Source organism: Schistocerca piceifrons, chromosome 2 (assembly GCF_021461385.2).
Source record: "Schistocerca piceifrons isolate TAMUIC-IGC-003096 chromosome 2, iqSchPice1.1, whole genome shotgun sequence".
Classification (NCBI taxonomy): domain Eukaryota; kingdom Metazoa; phylum Arthropoda; class Insecta; order Orthoptera; family Acrididae; genus Schistocerca; species Schistocerca piceifrons.
This window is the reverse complement of record NC_060139.1, coordinates 464,534,842-464,549,474: the sequence shown is the minus strand read 5'-3', so window position 1 is coordinate 464,549,474 and position 14,633 is coordinate 464,534,842. Positions and strand designations below refer to the sequence as shown.

General features: G+C 36.4%; 1 protein-coding gene across 1 annotated transcript in view; it reads left to right on the top strand.

Annotated features, from left to right (window-relative positions):
* The window catches only part of LOC124775486 (sialin-like), a 140,869-nt gene that overhangs the window by 19,463 nt on the left and 106,773 nt on the right, over positions 1 to 14,633 (top strand). Inside the window, exons 5-6 of the mRNA XM_047250319.1 lie at positions 5,659 to 5,811; positions 11,940 to 12,072. Coding sequence (XP_047106275.1) covers positions 5,659 to 5,811; positions 11,940 to 12,072 — 286 coding nt within the window. The remainder of the gene's footprint in view (positions 1 to 5,658; positions 5,812 to 11,939; positions 12,073 to 14,633) is intronic.

Sequence of the window (14,633 nt, the reverse complement as noted above, 5' to 3'; positions counted from 1 at the left end):
TGTGCAAAACCAGTGAAATATGTAAGAAGATATGCAATCTCACAAAATCATTTTATTCAGTATTTAATGCTAAACAATAATTTCAACTGAAATCAACTTATGAATTATACCATAGCCTACTGTATTATCTTAATATGCACTAATGTGTCACATAAAGATGAAAAGTACATTAAGAAGGTACATTTTAAATAACAAGTACTTAATTATTTTGTTTTGGAAGTCTGTAATGCACTAATAAAAAAATTGTTTGGAGTCGCATCTGTTTACTAAAATAGCCATCTTCCCTTAAATTACTGTGTTACCCCATATCACATTTCATTCTGAAATGTGAAGAACAACCAGCTACTTTTACAAATTGTCTGCAGTCATAGAACATTGATTGCAAGGAAGAATGTTTTTGTAGGATGCTGATGGTGCAAATTTTAGGAGAGGAAATGTTCCTGGAGAGATGTCGCTGCAGTATCTTCTTCACCCCAATTGAGGATACTGCAGATACTGACAAAAATAGACTAACCTGGATTTCTTGTCAAATCAGTGTCAAACCTATTCACTACCCTTTGCCCAGTGTCACGTCTACTGTCAGTTAGCTTGCATTTGATAATTCTCAATTATCACTAACAATTTCTGTGAAGGCAACTCATTAGATTCTAATTCTTTAATGCTACTCGCAAGGAAGCTGAAGATGCTGCGGATGTACACCAGAGAATTTTTTATTTTCGCATCAGTGACAACACATTGTGCATCTCCTGCTGAAAATATTCTCTCGAAAATGAATGAATCAACATTTTCAGGGATTGAAAATGTTCATTATAAAAACCAGTAACTTCAATCCATGTGCCCAACTTCATCAGGACAGGTGGAAATCATGAGTTTGGCTACAGTTCTCTATACAGTGACTCACAATGTGAGGCTTTAAGAAAAACTTTATTGGTGTATGAAATTATTTTATTTACTTATGGATAGCTGCCATGCACTTTTTCACCAATTATGTTGCAGTGCATGGCTCAGACAGGTGCATGGATTAAATGTGGAAATACACGTAGGGCAGTTGTGGTCTTAAGCATGTAAGCCACAGTACCTTACTATATAATGAGAACTTTTTCTTCTTGAATTCAGGCCACAGCGCTTGAAGACTGTCATTCACAAAATGAGCTACTGCTGATTTGTCCATTCCAGCACTCTGAAGAAAATCAGTAATGGCTCTGAGTGTTCTTCTTTATAGAGTTTGCCAACAATGAGACAATCAATGAAATATCTACATATGTCCATTGTTGGGTCAACAGCTATTCATATGTGATAGTTACTTATATAGCACTAAACACTTTTCGGAGCATCGTGATCGCAAAAATATAAATAGTTTTTTCTTAATGTTGAGTCACTGTACTTTTACAGAATAAACAATATTCAGGCCCTTGAACTTGGTACCATGGAATGTTTGCAGCAACCATAGTGGAATACACATTGTAAAAATTCTTTTCTGGAGTTTTGAGTCTTTTGCATCAGCATCAATAACTCTTGCTTTTTATGCGAGTTTATTGGCCAATTCTTTGCATGTGTGTCACTGTGTATGTGGTGAAGTTGGGACTTCACAGAGCACTTGATCTGCATATTGCACGCTTAATATAGAACACTCTATCCATCAGCAATGAAAGCACCATCCATTGTAACCCAAGATCTTAATTTAGATGATAGTTTTGATGCAAGAGGAGACATCATGAACACTAACAGTTACAAATCCTTAAGAAGTACCATTTGGCTGCCTTTTTTTTGCCACACACACTGCCACTAGCAGGTGGGTATCTTTGGGCTGATAGTCTTTCTCGCACTATGACCAATCTCAGCAGTTCACAAAGCCCTTTACTACACACATCAATGGTTACTACAATGGTAGACACAGCTTTGTTATTGTATCTACTTCGCTTTGAAAAACTCAAATACTTAATAATAGAAAATTAAGCAGAAGTAAAAGAGTTAGACAAAAATATGGAAACAACAAAAAACACAACACATTACCATGCCTAATTTGGTGTAGGAAACCTGTTGGCATTTTAAACAGCTTCCAGTCATCTCAGAATGGATAAATACAGATCCTGAATGGTTGTCTAGGGAGTCTTATACCATTCTTCCTTTAAAACAGTGCCACATTCAGATAATGAGGATTGAGATGGATAGTAATCATGCACCCTTCTCTCCAAAGTAGACCACAAAGGCTGACTAATATTGAGATCTGGTGCCTGCGGTGGCCAGGTGAGATGCAGCGCTTCATTCTCATGCTCACAAAATCAGTCTTTGATGATGTGAGCTGTGTGAACAGGGATTGTGTTTTCTTGGAAACACGGCATCACCACTAGTAAACAAACACTGTATCATGAGATGAACATCAGCAGCCAAAATGGTGACATAATCCTTGGCGGTATTGTGACCCTGCAAAGTATGCATGGGGCCTATGGAATACCATAATATGGCTTCCCAAATCATCAATGAACCCCCATTGTATTTCAATCTTTGGACATAAACATGACCAGAAGTTGTAAACAGTATAAAACTAGATTCATCCAATGAAATGACTTTCTTCCATTGGTCCATAATACAGGTTTTATTGCTATGACACCAAGTTTTCCTTTATGGACATTTGCATCACTGATGAGTGGGTTTGGAATTCCAGGTCACACTGCAGTTCTCTGCTTTCAGTGCTCTCTTCACATTGTTTTGGTGCTGATAAGGTGTGCAAATGTGACTGTCACTCCTACAATGACTTTTGCAGCTGTTCTCTTACTTTTCATCACAGTCCTCTTCAATGATCAATCTCTCAACACCACACTTTTATCTGCATTGTGACTAAGCAGATGATGTTTCTCCACTTTCCCTGTATGCAGTATATAAATTTTTAATATGATTCTTCTCAAAAGACCAAACACTTCACCTCTCTTGGTTATGAGAGTACCCACCACTCAAGCACCAAAAATTTTCCCATGTTTGAATTCACTTAACTGTGACATAATGCATTCACAACTACTTAGGATACTGTTCCAATCATGATGACATGGAACATACTGAGGACATTGAAAAGATGTTGTTCATGGGTAAATACAACAGTCCAACCTACAGGCTTTACTAACATCTGCATTTACGTTCAAGCATGCATCTCTCATGATGTTTCCATATTTTTGTCCAACCTCTGTATGTCCTTCACAATCCAATTCAAACTGCAACTAACCATATTTCATTGAATTTAGAACTTGATTTTTAGAGATAATTTTTCTTCCTGTCTTCAACTTTCATGGCAGGTCTCATTTGAATATTTTTGTAAGGAAGCTGTTACTGATGGTTGGAGAAATATGGAGATGGGTAAAAAAAGCAATAATATGTAATTTTATGAAGTGTAAAGTAAAAAAAAGTAAAAAACAAGTAATTATAGTCAAATACATAAAAATATATAATGATAGAATGAAATATATTAACTCTGGCAACAAAAATCTTAAACATTTATGCTTGTCATGTACACAAGAGCAAAGGAAAATAGCAAGTTATTTCATAAAAATTGGACTCTGTTCATGAGTAATGCCAGTGTTACTTACTTAATAATCGATACTAGCAACAAGAGGCAAAATTCTATATGTGAATCATCAATTGACAGACAGTCTTAGTGTATCTCGAACCTTCACAACAGTACACACATTTCTGAAGAGTGAAAGATTCTTTTCAGATATACAAGTAAATTGGTTTTAAATATCTGTGAGCACTGAGGTTCATCAGTCATATTTATATTAGTGTTTATGTGAGGTCTTAAAGATTTTGCTCCAAAATACAGCATTTTTCACAAGACTTTCACTGAGGTTTAAACATTATGGGTGTTTTCCCTATTAGCTATGATTATAGCATCACCCTTCAACCAAAATTTACTACCTAAAGTGTGATATAGTGAGTAGGAAAGGAGTGACAAAAACAATGAAGACTGACTATATGTGCAAAATCACAGAGGTTTTTAAAAGATGCACATCTTGAATGTAATGCTAAAAGAAATGTGTACATCTGGTAACAATACATTTGTAGGAATTTGCACATGATATGATAGTGGAAGCTCTATAATTGTACTACTTATGCATAGTGCATACCACATTGTGAGTACAGAGAGGTTGTGAAGAATTTTTAAGTAGCTGTCTAAAATAAAAATGATAATTGCCACTGACTGACCATTCTGTCAGTTCTTGGTAGAATATTTTATAAATTATGAATGAAATATACACAACACTTGTGAAAGAGCATCAGATAATGGTTATCCTCCTACCTTAGTGGATTCCATAAAGCACAAAAAGCAGGAACAACTGGTGTACTCTCTTCTTTACCTTGTCATTGACCCATCAGCTCAAGAATGCAATAAAAGGTGAACAATTCCATACTCAGGAAAAGTCTCACTGGATGTAGACAGAAAGCTTAAATCCAGGAACATAAAAACATCATTTCATGTGCACAACACAACAGGACATGTCTTGCCCAGTGGTAAAGGCAGAATTCCAGCTTTGGAAAAGGCTGGAATAAATAAAATTACTTGCAACTGTGGTAAAACCTATGTAGGTCAGTTGGGCAGGGCAATACGTATCATCTGAAGGAATGCCAAAAAAGATGGGAGCTTAAAAAAGGAGACTCTACTTTTGCAGACCATCTGCTTAAAGAAGGCCACAGTTACTAGGTGAAACATGAAGTTTTACATTGTATCCATTAAATAAAGAACATGAATTATCTTGAATGGGGGTTAGTAAAGACATGTCCATCAACCCAATCTCAGTACTGAATGACCGGACACAGTTCCCTCACTCACCACTTATAACTTCTGATACTACTCACAATCCAATTCATGCTGTATTGTACATTATTCCTCTTACTCACATGCCCAATTTCCTTCATTTCAGTTATTATAATTTCCCTCATTGTGTTAAAAAATTTTTTTACTTTGTATAAACACTGCTGCTCCAATCACCCGCTTAATACCACTATTATATCTCATCTGTTTGTAATTTAGGATCTACTAAAGATAAGGTTATTTCTTTCAGCCATATGTCACCAAAGTTTATTGTTAAATTGTGTCCTTCTATGGACAACTGTTTTTATTTGTCTATAGATCATTAGTTAATGTGTCACATATTTTATCTTAGTTAAATAATCTTACATCACATTTACACTAAAATATTCTCTCTTGATTTATTCCTAATTCTACAATTAATGTTTTTTCATCTCTGGAAATGGATTTACTTCATACAAGTGCTAGTTTAAAATCTTTGATTCAGAAAAATTTCAATGCACCACATACTTATCTTTGTACCTGATGATGGCGCAACAGCCAAAAACCAATTTGTGTAACAAATAATAAATATTGCAGAAAATTACACCAGTGTTGTGTGTGTTCCATTCATAACATAAAATTATAATATTTTTGGGGTGCACCTATATTGCCTTAGTCAGGTATGTTTGATGTTCTTTTGGAGTCAGTTGTAAACATTGTACCGGGCTTCACTAAAGTAAATAGCAACATTAATTAATACAATGCATCTGACATGGTAAAGAAAACATTAGTTGCAGGTCATTTATATTTGACACATGAGAGTGGACTCTGACATACTTTGTATTTCTCCAAATGCTAATATTTTTAAATTCTTTCAGGTTGCACCACCAGTGCCCTGGTTACAATTGTTAACATCAGTTCCTGTTTGGACAGCAATTATATTTCATACTGGAACAGCATGGACAATGTTCACATTACTCAGTGAAATGCCAACATATCTGAAAACAGTTCTGCATTTCGACATTGCACAGGTAAGGGATTCATTTACTGCAAACATCCATTGCTTCAAAAAATAAATGAATAAAATACTACTGGAAATATATATGTTTCCTTCCATTATATATATATATATAATGGAAGGAAACATTCCACGTGGGAAAAATTATATATAAAAACAAAGATGAGGTGACTTACCGAACAAAAGCGCTGGCAGGTCAATAGACACACAAACAAACACAAACATACACACAAAATTCAAGCTTTCGCAACAAACTGTTGCCTCATCAGGAAAGAGGGAAGGAGAGGGGAAGACGAAAGGAAGTGGGTTTTAAGGGAGAGGGTAGGAGTCATTCCAATCCCGGGAGCGGAAAGACTTACCTTAGGGGGAAAAAAGGACAGGTATACACTCGCACACACGCACATATCCATCCACACATACAGACACAAGCAGACATATTTAAATATGTCTGCTTGTGTCTGTATGTGTGGATGGATATGTGCGTGTGTGCGAGTGTATACCTGTCCTTTTTTCCCCCTAAGGTAAGTCTTTCCGCTCCCGGGATTGGAATGACTCCTACCCTCTCCCTTAAAACCCACTTCCTTTCGTCTTCCCCTCTCCTTCCCTCTTTCCTGATGAGGCAACAGTTTGTTGCGAAAGCTTGAATTTTGTGTGTATGTTTGTGTTTGTTTGTGTGTCTATCGACCTGCCAGCGCTTTTGTTCGGTAAGTCACCTCATCTTTGTTTTTATATATATATATACAGAGGTTTTCATACCTTTACATAGAATATTTCATTGCCACTTCTTATAAAATGTGCACTTCAAATCATAAAATGAACACTTGTGTAAATCCAAGGGTACTCTTCAACATCATTAAGAACATTATTTTCTAGTGTACTTTAAGTTTTCACAATTCCTGAGTTTTTAACTTTAGTCACATATGCAGCTAATTAAGATCTATTCAGTACTAGACATTCAGAGACAGCCATTGTTGGTATGTGAGGACTATCTCAGTTCCGTCAGCTGATGTTGAAGACAGGCTGACTAACTAAATTAGAACCATAATACTAAAAATAATTATTTGGATATTAATGTTATTTTAGGACTTACACACAAAGACATGTTTTTTTTAGAATTGTCATTTATTATAACTCATACAACATTAAATGTTATATTCAGTCATAACATTTTAAAAATAACAAAAAATTAACAATAATGCACTTTCTCAACTTTAATACTTGCAAAATCCTTCACAATATCGCTAATTCAATCCAACTTAATGAAGGACCCAATTAAACATCTGAATAATAAGTGTTCAAGAGCTTCTCACTAATATAAAACATGTTTATGTATAATAAAATCAGTTACCTAGAAGCTTTCAGTACATGTTAATAATTAGTTCAGTGGTTGGTCATCTTTGTCACTCCTAGTATGTTGTTTAATACTTTTTGGGAACTTGCTGAAGTTTGTTTACCAGAATACATAACCTCACTTTAAATCCTGGACAAGAAGAGGAGACTACATGGAATTTATTGTTGTAATAAAACAAATCACAGTTAATTTTAAATGCCTTTATATTAGTGGCAACAAATACTGTTAAAAAATGGAAGCTCTTAGAATTCCCAGATTCTTGAATAGACCTCTGCATGATATGCATTTCTAATTTATACAATATTACTCATTGATTTTACTGTTTAGATGTTTTATTTAATTTATGAAGATATGAAAATAAAGCCATGACTTCTGACTTCAAATGAAGACAGTGAAAGGTACTTCAAAGGATAGAACATGCTGAACCAAGGTTCTTATTGATATTATGCATATAGTTTGTACCTATCTGGATTCTGAGGTATTTTGCATTTGGTTGTTCATTTAGCATGTAACAGTTAATGTCTATTTCTCGTGCTAGTAGGTAATTCAGGAGTAAAGAAGATCACTTCGTTACTCCTAAATTATTTACATTCTACCAGAACTTTTCTTACTATTTCTTGTATCAGCAGGTAATTTTTGTTTATCTGAAATTGCATAATATGAGTCTTTTGCTTGGCAACTAAAGTGTTGTGGCACTAATGGCGTTCTCCTATCATGGATGGAGTCTTATCTTCATAACAGAAAGCAGAGGATGGAACTGAAGGGCTGCATCACAGCTAAACTCTGAATTGGAGAACATAACATGTATGGTCAGATGCTGATAGGTACTGGATTCACTCATTTTGATCCTTTGAAGGATATTTCTAAAACTGTAATATTTGCTGATGACATGAACTTACTGTTCAAGGATCCCCTCCCTATGGAAAACATTTGAACAAAAAATACTCAGCAGTCAGGTTGTAGCACTGTAAAAGAGAGTGCCTATGGGTACATATGTGTCACCTGTAATGTAAGATAACAAACGAGACAAATTGGATACCTGAATTTTGGTTTTTAGTACTTAGCTTATGTGTCACCTGTAATGTGAGATGACAAATGAGACAAATTTGGATACCTGAATTTTGGTTTTTAGTACTTATGTGACTACTCTCTGATCAAGAACTCTTGATGGAAAGACATTGTCTTTCCTCATACTAGGTCATGGTGAATGGTTCTCATCAAGCAATAAACATGGTCTTCTGAGTTGTAAATGCACTTACAATTTTCTGTATTCCAGTTTTAGTTCAATGTACTTTGTTCAGTGCTTTTCCAGTGATTGTATTGTATCCTAAAGTACAATTTTGCAAGGGCTGCAAAATATCCATCTACAGTAACGATAGCGTTTTCATTGGATTCAAAAAATTTTCGGCTGCAAATTTCTTAAATATGTGTAGTGGCCCACACAGATCCACATCCGAAATCTGGGTGCACAGTTGTAAGATACACCACAGAATTTAGCAGACACAGCTAGAAGTTCAGCAACCATTAGAGCCTGCCACTCATGGATGCACACACTGCTTCTTGTCTGCCCACTCTACTGGCTGCCTGACAGCTTTTAGAGATGTCCCCAGCCAGCTCTAACTCAGTTACATGTTTACCTTTGGATATGTGTTATTGGACTATTATTTTGAGCCACATCTTGGCTAGTGTACCTATTATAACAAGTTGATTTCTAAACTTAATAAAATTTGTTGTATCAGTTATTGAGTGGTGTTCTTTTGTGGGACTAGAACACATTGGTGACAAGTAGGTTTGTATCTCATGTATCTCCACATGTTTTTCGTTGTGTAGTTGCTTTTTGCATTTTTTGTGGCATGGAGTCTCTGATTCAAACATTGGTGTAACAAAAGAAAGATCTCATCATGGTCATGCAACAGGCTCCACCAGTGTTGCACTTCAAAAATTAGATACCTAATGTTTGTGGTTGTCTCCCTATTACAGCTGCTGCTTGCACATTGTAGCTGCTTGTGTTGAATTTTACCAGTGCCAGAACTAGCCCCATAAACCTTATTGTGCATGAGCCACAACGCTCCACGACCTTAGTTGCAAGTGCTGTTTTCTCACGGACAAGTCAAAAGAGTCATATGCAGGCATTATGGTTCAAAATTTTATCCTCTCTGCCCTGGATAAGGAAGTCTGGCAATGAGTCTTCCAGTTAGCAACCCCCCCCCCCCTTCCCACCGTTGAAGAGGTTTGTCTCACATGCCACTGGTCAGCAAGTGATGGCCTGGAGCGATGTCATGGCGGTACAGGGTGACCTCACTGCATCCACTACATCTGGGAAAGATGGTGTCACAGCAGTGCAAGCCGGCCAGTCTGATGACTCCCACACAGTGCATACACAGCATTCCAGACACCGCATACTGTTGCCATCACTTATGTCATGTTACTCCAAATACAACAGATCAGTGTCCCCATCATTGGGCTGTCTGTCTTGTAAGTGCCATAAAAAAAGGCCACATTGTCATAGTCTGCCACTCAGCTGTCCAGAACACAGCATCAAAAACCTTGGATGTGGGTCTTCAGGAAAAGTTGTCATCAGAGCTGGTTTCCAATCATTATTCCAACAAGCTTTTTATCAAGGTTTTGGTTCTCTTCTGACAGCTACACCTGCAGGTAGATACAAATGCAGCAGTGTCTCTGGTTAATGCCCGAACGTATTCAGACCTCTGCTCTCTGCAGTTGTTGCCAGTAAACGTGTGCCTCAGGGAATATGGTAAGGAGCAAACTCGCTTGATTGGCCAGTTCATGGTGGGAGTGATCTGTAGATCAGTGACTCAACCTATTAACCTTTCTGGATTTCATGCCTCTCAGGCCTTTGGCACGTCTTGTTGCTGATGCATGGACATTTTATATGCAGCTCTAGTTAATACCATGAAATAATTATCTATCATAGTTTATAAATCACTGAATATTGTTTCAAAATTAATGTCTTAACTAAGTTTAACTTTCAGATTAATTCACTGAGGTAATCAAGTTAAATGATCACACACAAAATAATAATCACACAACATTAAAATTCTACTCTCTGAAAAACTTCTTTCCAAGATACGTCAAATTCTATTTTAACTACAAAATTAAAAATTGGTTTTGTCTGCCCTTTATCTGGAGTGCACTTCTTGCCTAGTAGGTGAAACCATTCCTATCGGCAACCTTTACTGTCAGCACAGGATATCTCTGCAGCTTAGTTCCAGCTCATTCTCGTAGTTTATCATGAAACAGAAAATACATGTATTATAGAACAATCCAAGAGAGTCCTGTCATGGTTGCCAATATAATTTTAATTAATATTGTATTTATACTGGTTGCTAGTGAGGAGGAAAGTTAGTTATTAGTATTTTATTAATGATCTCATTCATAAGCAGCCATATCACAGTCATCACAGTTGCTCAAGAAAGTTATAATTAAGCTTGTTTAATCAGAATCGGACGATGACTCTCCTTGTCCGCAGTCTTGATTATTCGAAGCGATTTGCAGTCCTGTGTAAATAAAATGTCTTGGTTTTCTTGCGTTACATAGTCAGTTGGGAAACCTCAGATCAAGCGGAAAGTTTGCTTTGATAGAGTTTAATTATCCGATGAAATAATGGAGCTCTTGAATCTAATAATTGCAGGTTCATTTCCAATTCATCGGAAGTTCCCTACTGATTACCAATGAAATGACACCTCCATGCAAATTTCCAATTAGAGAATACATATATAATACACACCTTTGATGTAAATGCTCAGTATATATTCTCTTGATTAGCAAACAGTATATTTCCAATCTCTTTCTTCCAGTAATCTCGATAACAACATTACAATTATTCAATGCGGCTATTCCGTACGGAGAAGATCCTAGAAGTCCTCTCAACACACACCAGAGAGAATATTACAAAGAGTAATTTATGTGCTTATGGAATAGTAATAGTCTGTACTACTTTGCGCATCGATTCTGTGAGTATATAGATGGTTGAATAGGAAACATAATTCACTCATCGAATTGTGCAGGGATAATTAGTAGAATATAAAGAGATATTACAGTCTATTTACCTCTTTACTATTCTGCCTTTTAATGCTGCCTCTCACAATCGTGTTTTCCATCTCCGTTGTGCCCCAAAAATTAACTGGGTTGACTGACTTTAATGAGAGCTCAAGGCAGTGATGACACTAGCTCCTCTACTATTTCCCATATATATGCCATATCTGAATACTTCTCATTGCTGTAATGTTGCATGTTACCACCATCACTCATACAACATAACTGATGCGCTGCACACAACGGGCATGAGTGGCACTCTGTCTACAATCCCATACCTTGAAATTGTAAATGGCGGCCATACCATTGGCATGCAGCATTTATGCAGAATCACATCATTAGTAGCTGGCAACAACTAAGTCACAATTATCTCGAAAACAGTTCATCTGTAGACCTGTGTTAACTGAGACCTTTTTTGCTTTGTATCAAGTACTTTAAAGTATATGTGCATACACAATTAATTATGATATACCCTGTATAGATTATGTAATAAACTTTCTAGATAAATATAATATGAATTAACTTTGTACATAATATGATGTTTACAAAAGTCATCATGTGATGACTACATGCAAAAAGAAATAAAATAAATAAAAAATAGTAGATCACTGTTCAATAATGCCCTATGCCAAATTTTTCATGAACATAAATTTTTGTCTCTGTTGTTAATTGAAAAAATAGTCTTTTACTTTATAAAATTTGTGGAATGTTACATACTGTGTCCCATCTTTCAGAGCGGTCTACTTTCTGCATTACCATATGTGTTTTGCTGGGTGTTTGGCAGTGCATTTGGTTGGTTGTCTCAGTGGATCCGAGGGAAGGGATACCTCTCTCACTTGGCAGCGTACAGAGTTTTCAATGCAGTTGGTAATTACCTTATTCACATGAATGTTCTGACATTGCATTTAATACAGTAATCGAAAACATTCTGTTTTCACTTTTTCTTACATCTCATGATTCACTGTTTTCATTTCCGTTTATTTTTCTAACATAATCTTAAGAGTAATATGGCATACCATAATACATTTAATAGTATATTAGCTGAGAATAATATAATGTTTCCAATATAATGTTTATAAGTTTCAAACCTGTCATGTTTAGAAAATGAAACACGTCACCATTTTTTCTTTAGTTAAATTACTTTTTGTCACTATTATTTAATTTTTTATCAATAGATTAAAATTAGCAATTAGCAGTTCAATAATTACAGATAGTTTCCTTAAACTTACATGAGTACAGTAAGGTAACTCCTTGCAATTCATAAATTAGTTTCTCTTCATAGAAATGTTTCTCTTTTCATTAGTAGTGTACTCAAAAATAAATTACATACATTTTTAAATATTGCCCTTTTTGGATAACACTTACCTTCTAGTTTATGTCAATAAAACACCCAATTAAAAATGCTGAAGACAGCACTTTTACTTGATAGTTGAAAGGAAGGCTTTTCCTACTATCACTCACTGTCTAACAGTGACTGGCCAGCCTGTACAAGGATTTTTGATTGTTGTGTGGCACAGAAAAATTAGTACAGGTATTTACTTGTTTCCATGACAATTTATTCTTCTTGCATGAGGATTTTTCATAAACCAATGAGAAGACTTTTTACACATCAATTAATGTTTGCTGGACTACCCTAGCAAGATGTGAAAAATGGAGAGGAAATAATAGAGATTTCAAAGTGAGTAGCACTGCAACAGCAGAAACTGTTTTGAATACCTACAGCTTTCGTTAATTGAAAAGATATTGACAGGAACTCTCCTGCCATTCAGCGTGAAGGCAGATTTGATACAGCTCTGCATTCCATTGTTGTTGTTGTTGTGGTCTTCAGTCCTGAGACTGGTTTGATGCAGCTCTCCATGCTACTCTATCCTGTACAAGCTTTTTCGTCTCCCAGTACCTACTGCAACCTACATCCTTCTGAATCTGCTTAGTGTATTCATCTCTTGGTCTCCCTCTACAATTTTTACCCTCCACGCTGCCCTCCAATACTAAATTGGTGATCCCTTGATGCCTCAGAACATGTCCTACCAACCGATCCCTTCTTCTGGTCAAGTTGTGCCACAAACTTCTCTTCTCCCCAATCCTATTCAATACTTCCTCATTAGTTATGTGATCTACCCATCTAATCTTCTGCATTCTTCTGTAGCACCACATTTCGAAAGCTTCTATTCTCTTCTTGTCCAAACTATTTATCATCCATGTTTCACTTCCATACATGGCTACACTCCATACAAATACTTTCAGAAATGACTTCCTGACACTTAAATCAATACTGGATGTTAACAAATTTCTCTTCTTCAGAAACGCTTTCCTTGCCATTGCCAGCCGACATTTTATATCCTCTCTACTTCGACCATCATCAGTTATTTTGCTCCCCAAATAGCAAAACTCCTTTACTACTTTAAGTGCCTCATTTCCTAATCTAATTCCCTCAGCGTCACCCGACTTAATTAGACTACATTCCATTATCCTTGTTTTGCTTTTGTTGATGTTCATCTTATATCCTCCTTTCAAGACACTGTCCATTCCATTCAACTGCTCTTCCAAGTCCTTTGCTGTCTCTGACAGAATTACAATGTCACCGGCGAACCTCAAAGTTTTTATTTCTTTTCCATGAATTTTAATACCTACTCCGAATTTTTCTTTTGTTTCCTTTGCTGCTTGCTCAATATACAGATTGAACAACATCGGGGAGAGGCTACAACCCTGTCTTACTCCCTTCCCAACCACTGCTTCCCTTTCATCTCCCTCGACTCTTATAACTGCCATCTGGTTTCTGTACAAATTGTAAATAGCCTTTCGCTCCCTGTATTTTACCCCTGCCACCTTTAGAATTTGAAAGAGAGTATTCCAGTCAACATTGTCAAAAGCTTTCTCTAAGTCTACAAATGCTAGAAACGTAGGTTTGCCTTTCCTTAATCTTTCTTCTAAGATAAGTCGTAAGGTCAGTATTGCCTCACGTGTTCTAGTGTTTCTACGGAATCCAAACTGATCTTCCCCGAGGTTGGCTTCTACTAGTTTTTCCATTCGTCTGTAAAGAATTCGTGTTAGTATTTTGCAGCTGTGACTTATTAAACTGATAGTTCGGTAATTTTCACATCTGTCAACACCTGCTTTCTTTGGGATTGGAATTTTATATTCTTCTTGAAGTCTGAGGGTATTTCGCCTGTTTCATACATCTTGCTCACCAGATGGTAGAGTTTTGTCAGGACTGGCTCTCCCACGGCCGTCAGTAGTTCCAATGGAATTTTGTCTACTCCGGGGGCCTTGTTTCGACTCAGGTCTTTCAGTGCTCTGTCAAACTCTTCACGCAGTATCATATCTCCCATTTCATCTTCATCTACATCCTCTTCCATTTCCATAATATTGTCCTCAAGTACATCGCCCTTGTATAGACCCTCTATATACTCCTTCCACCTTTCTGCTTT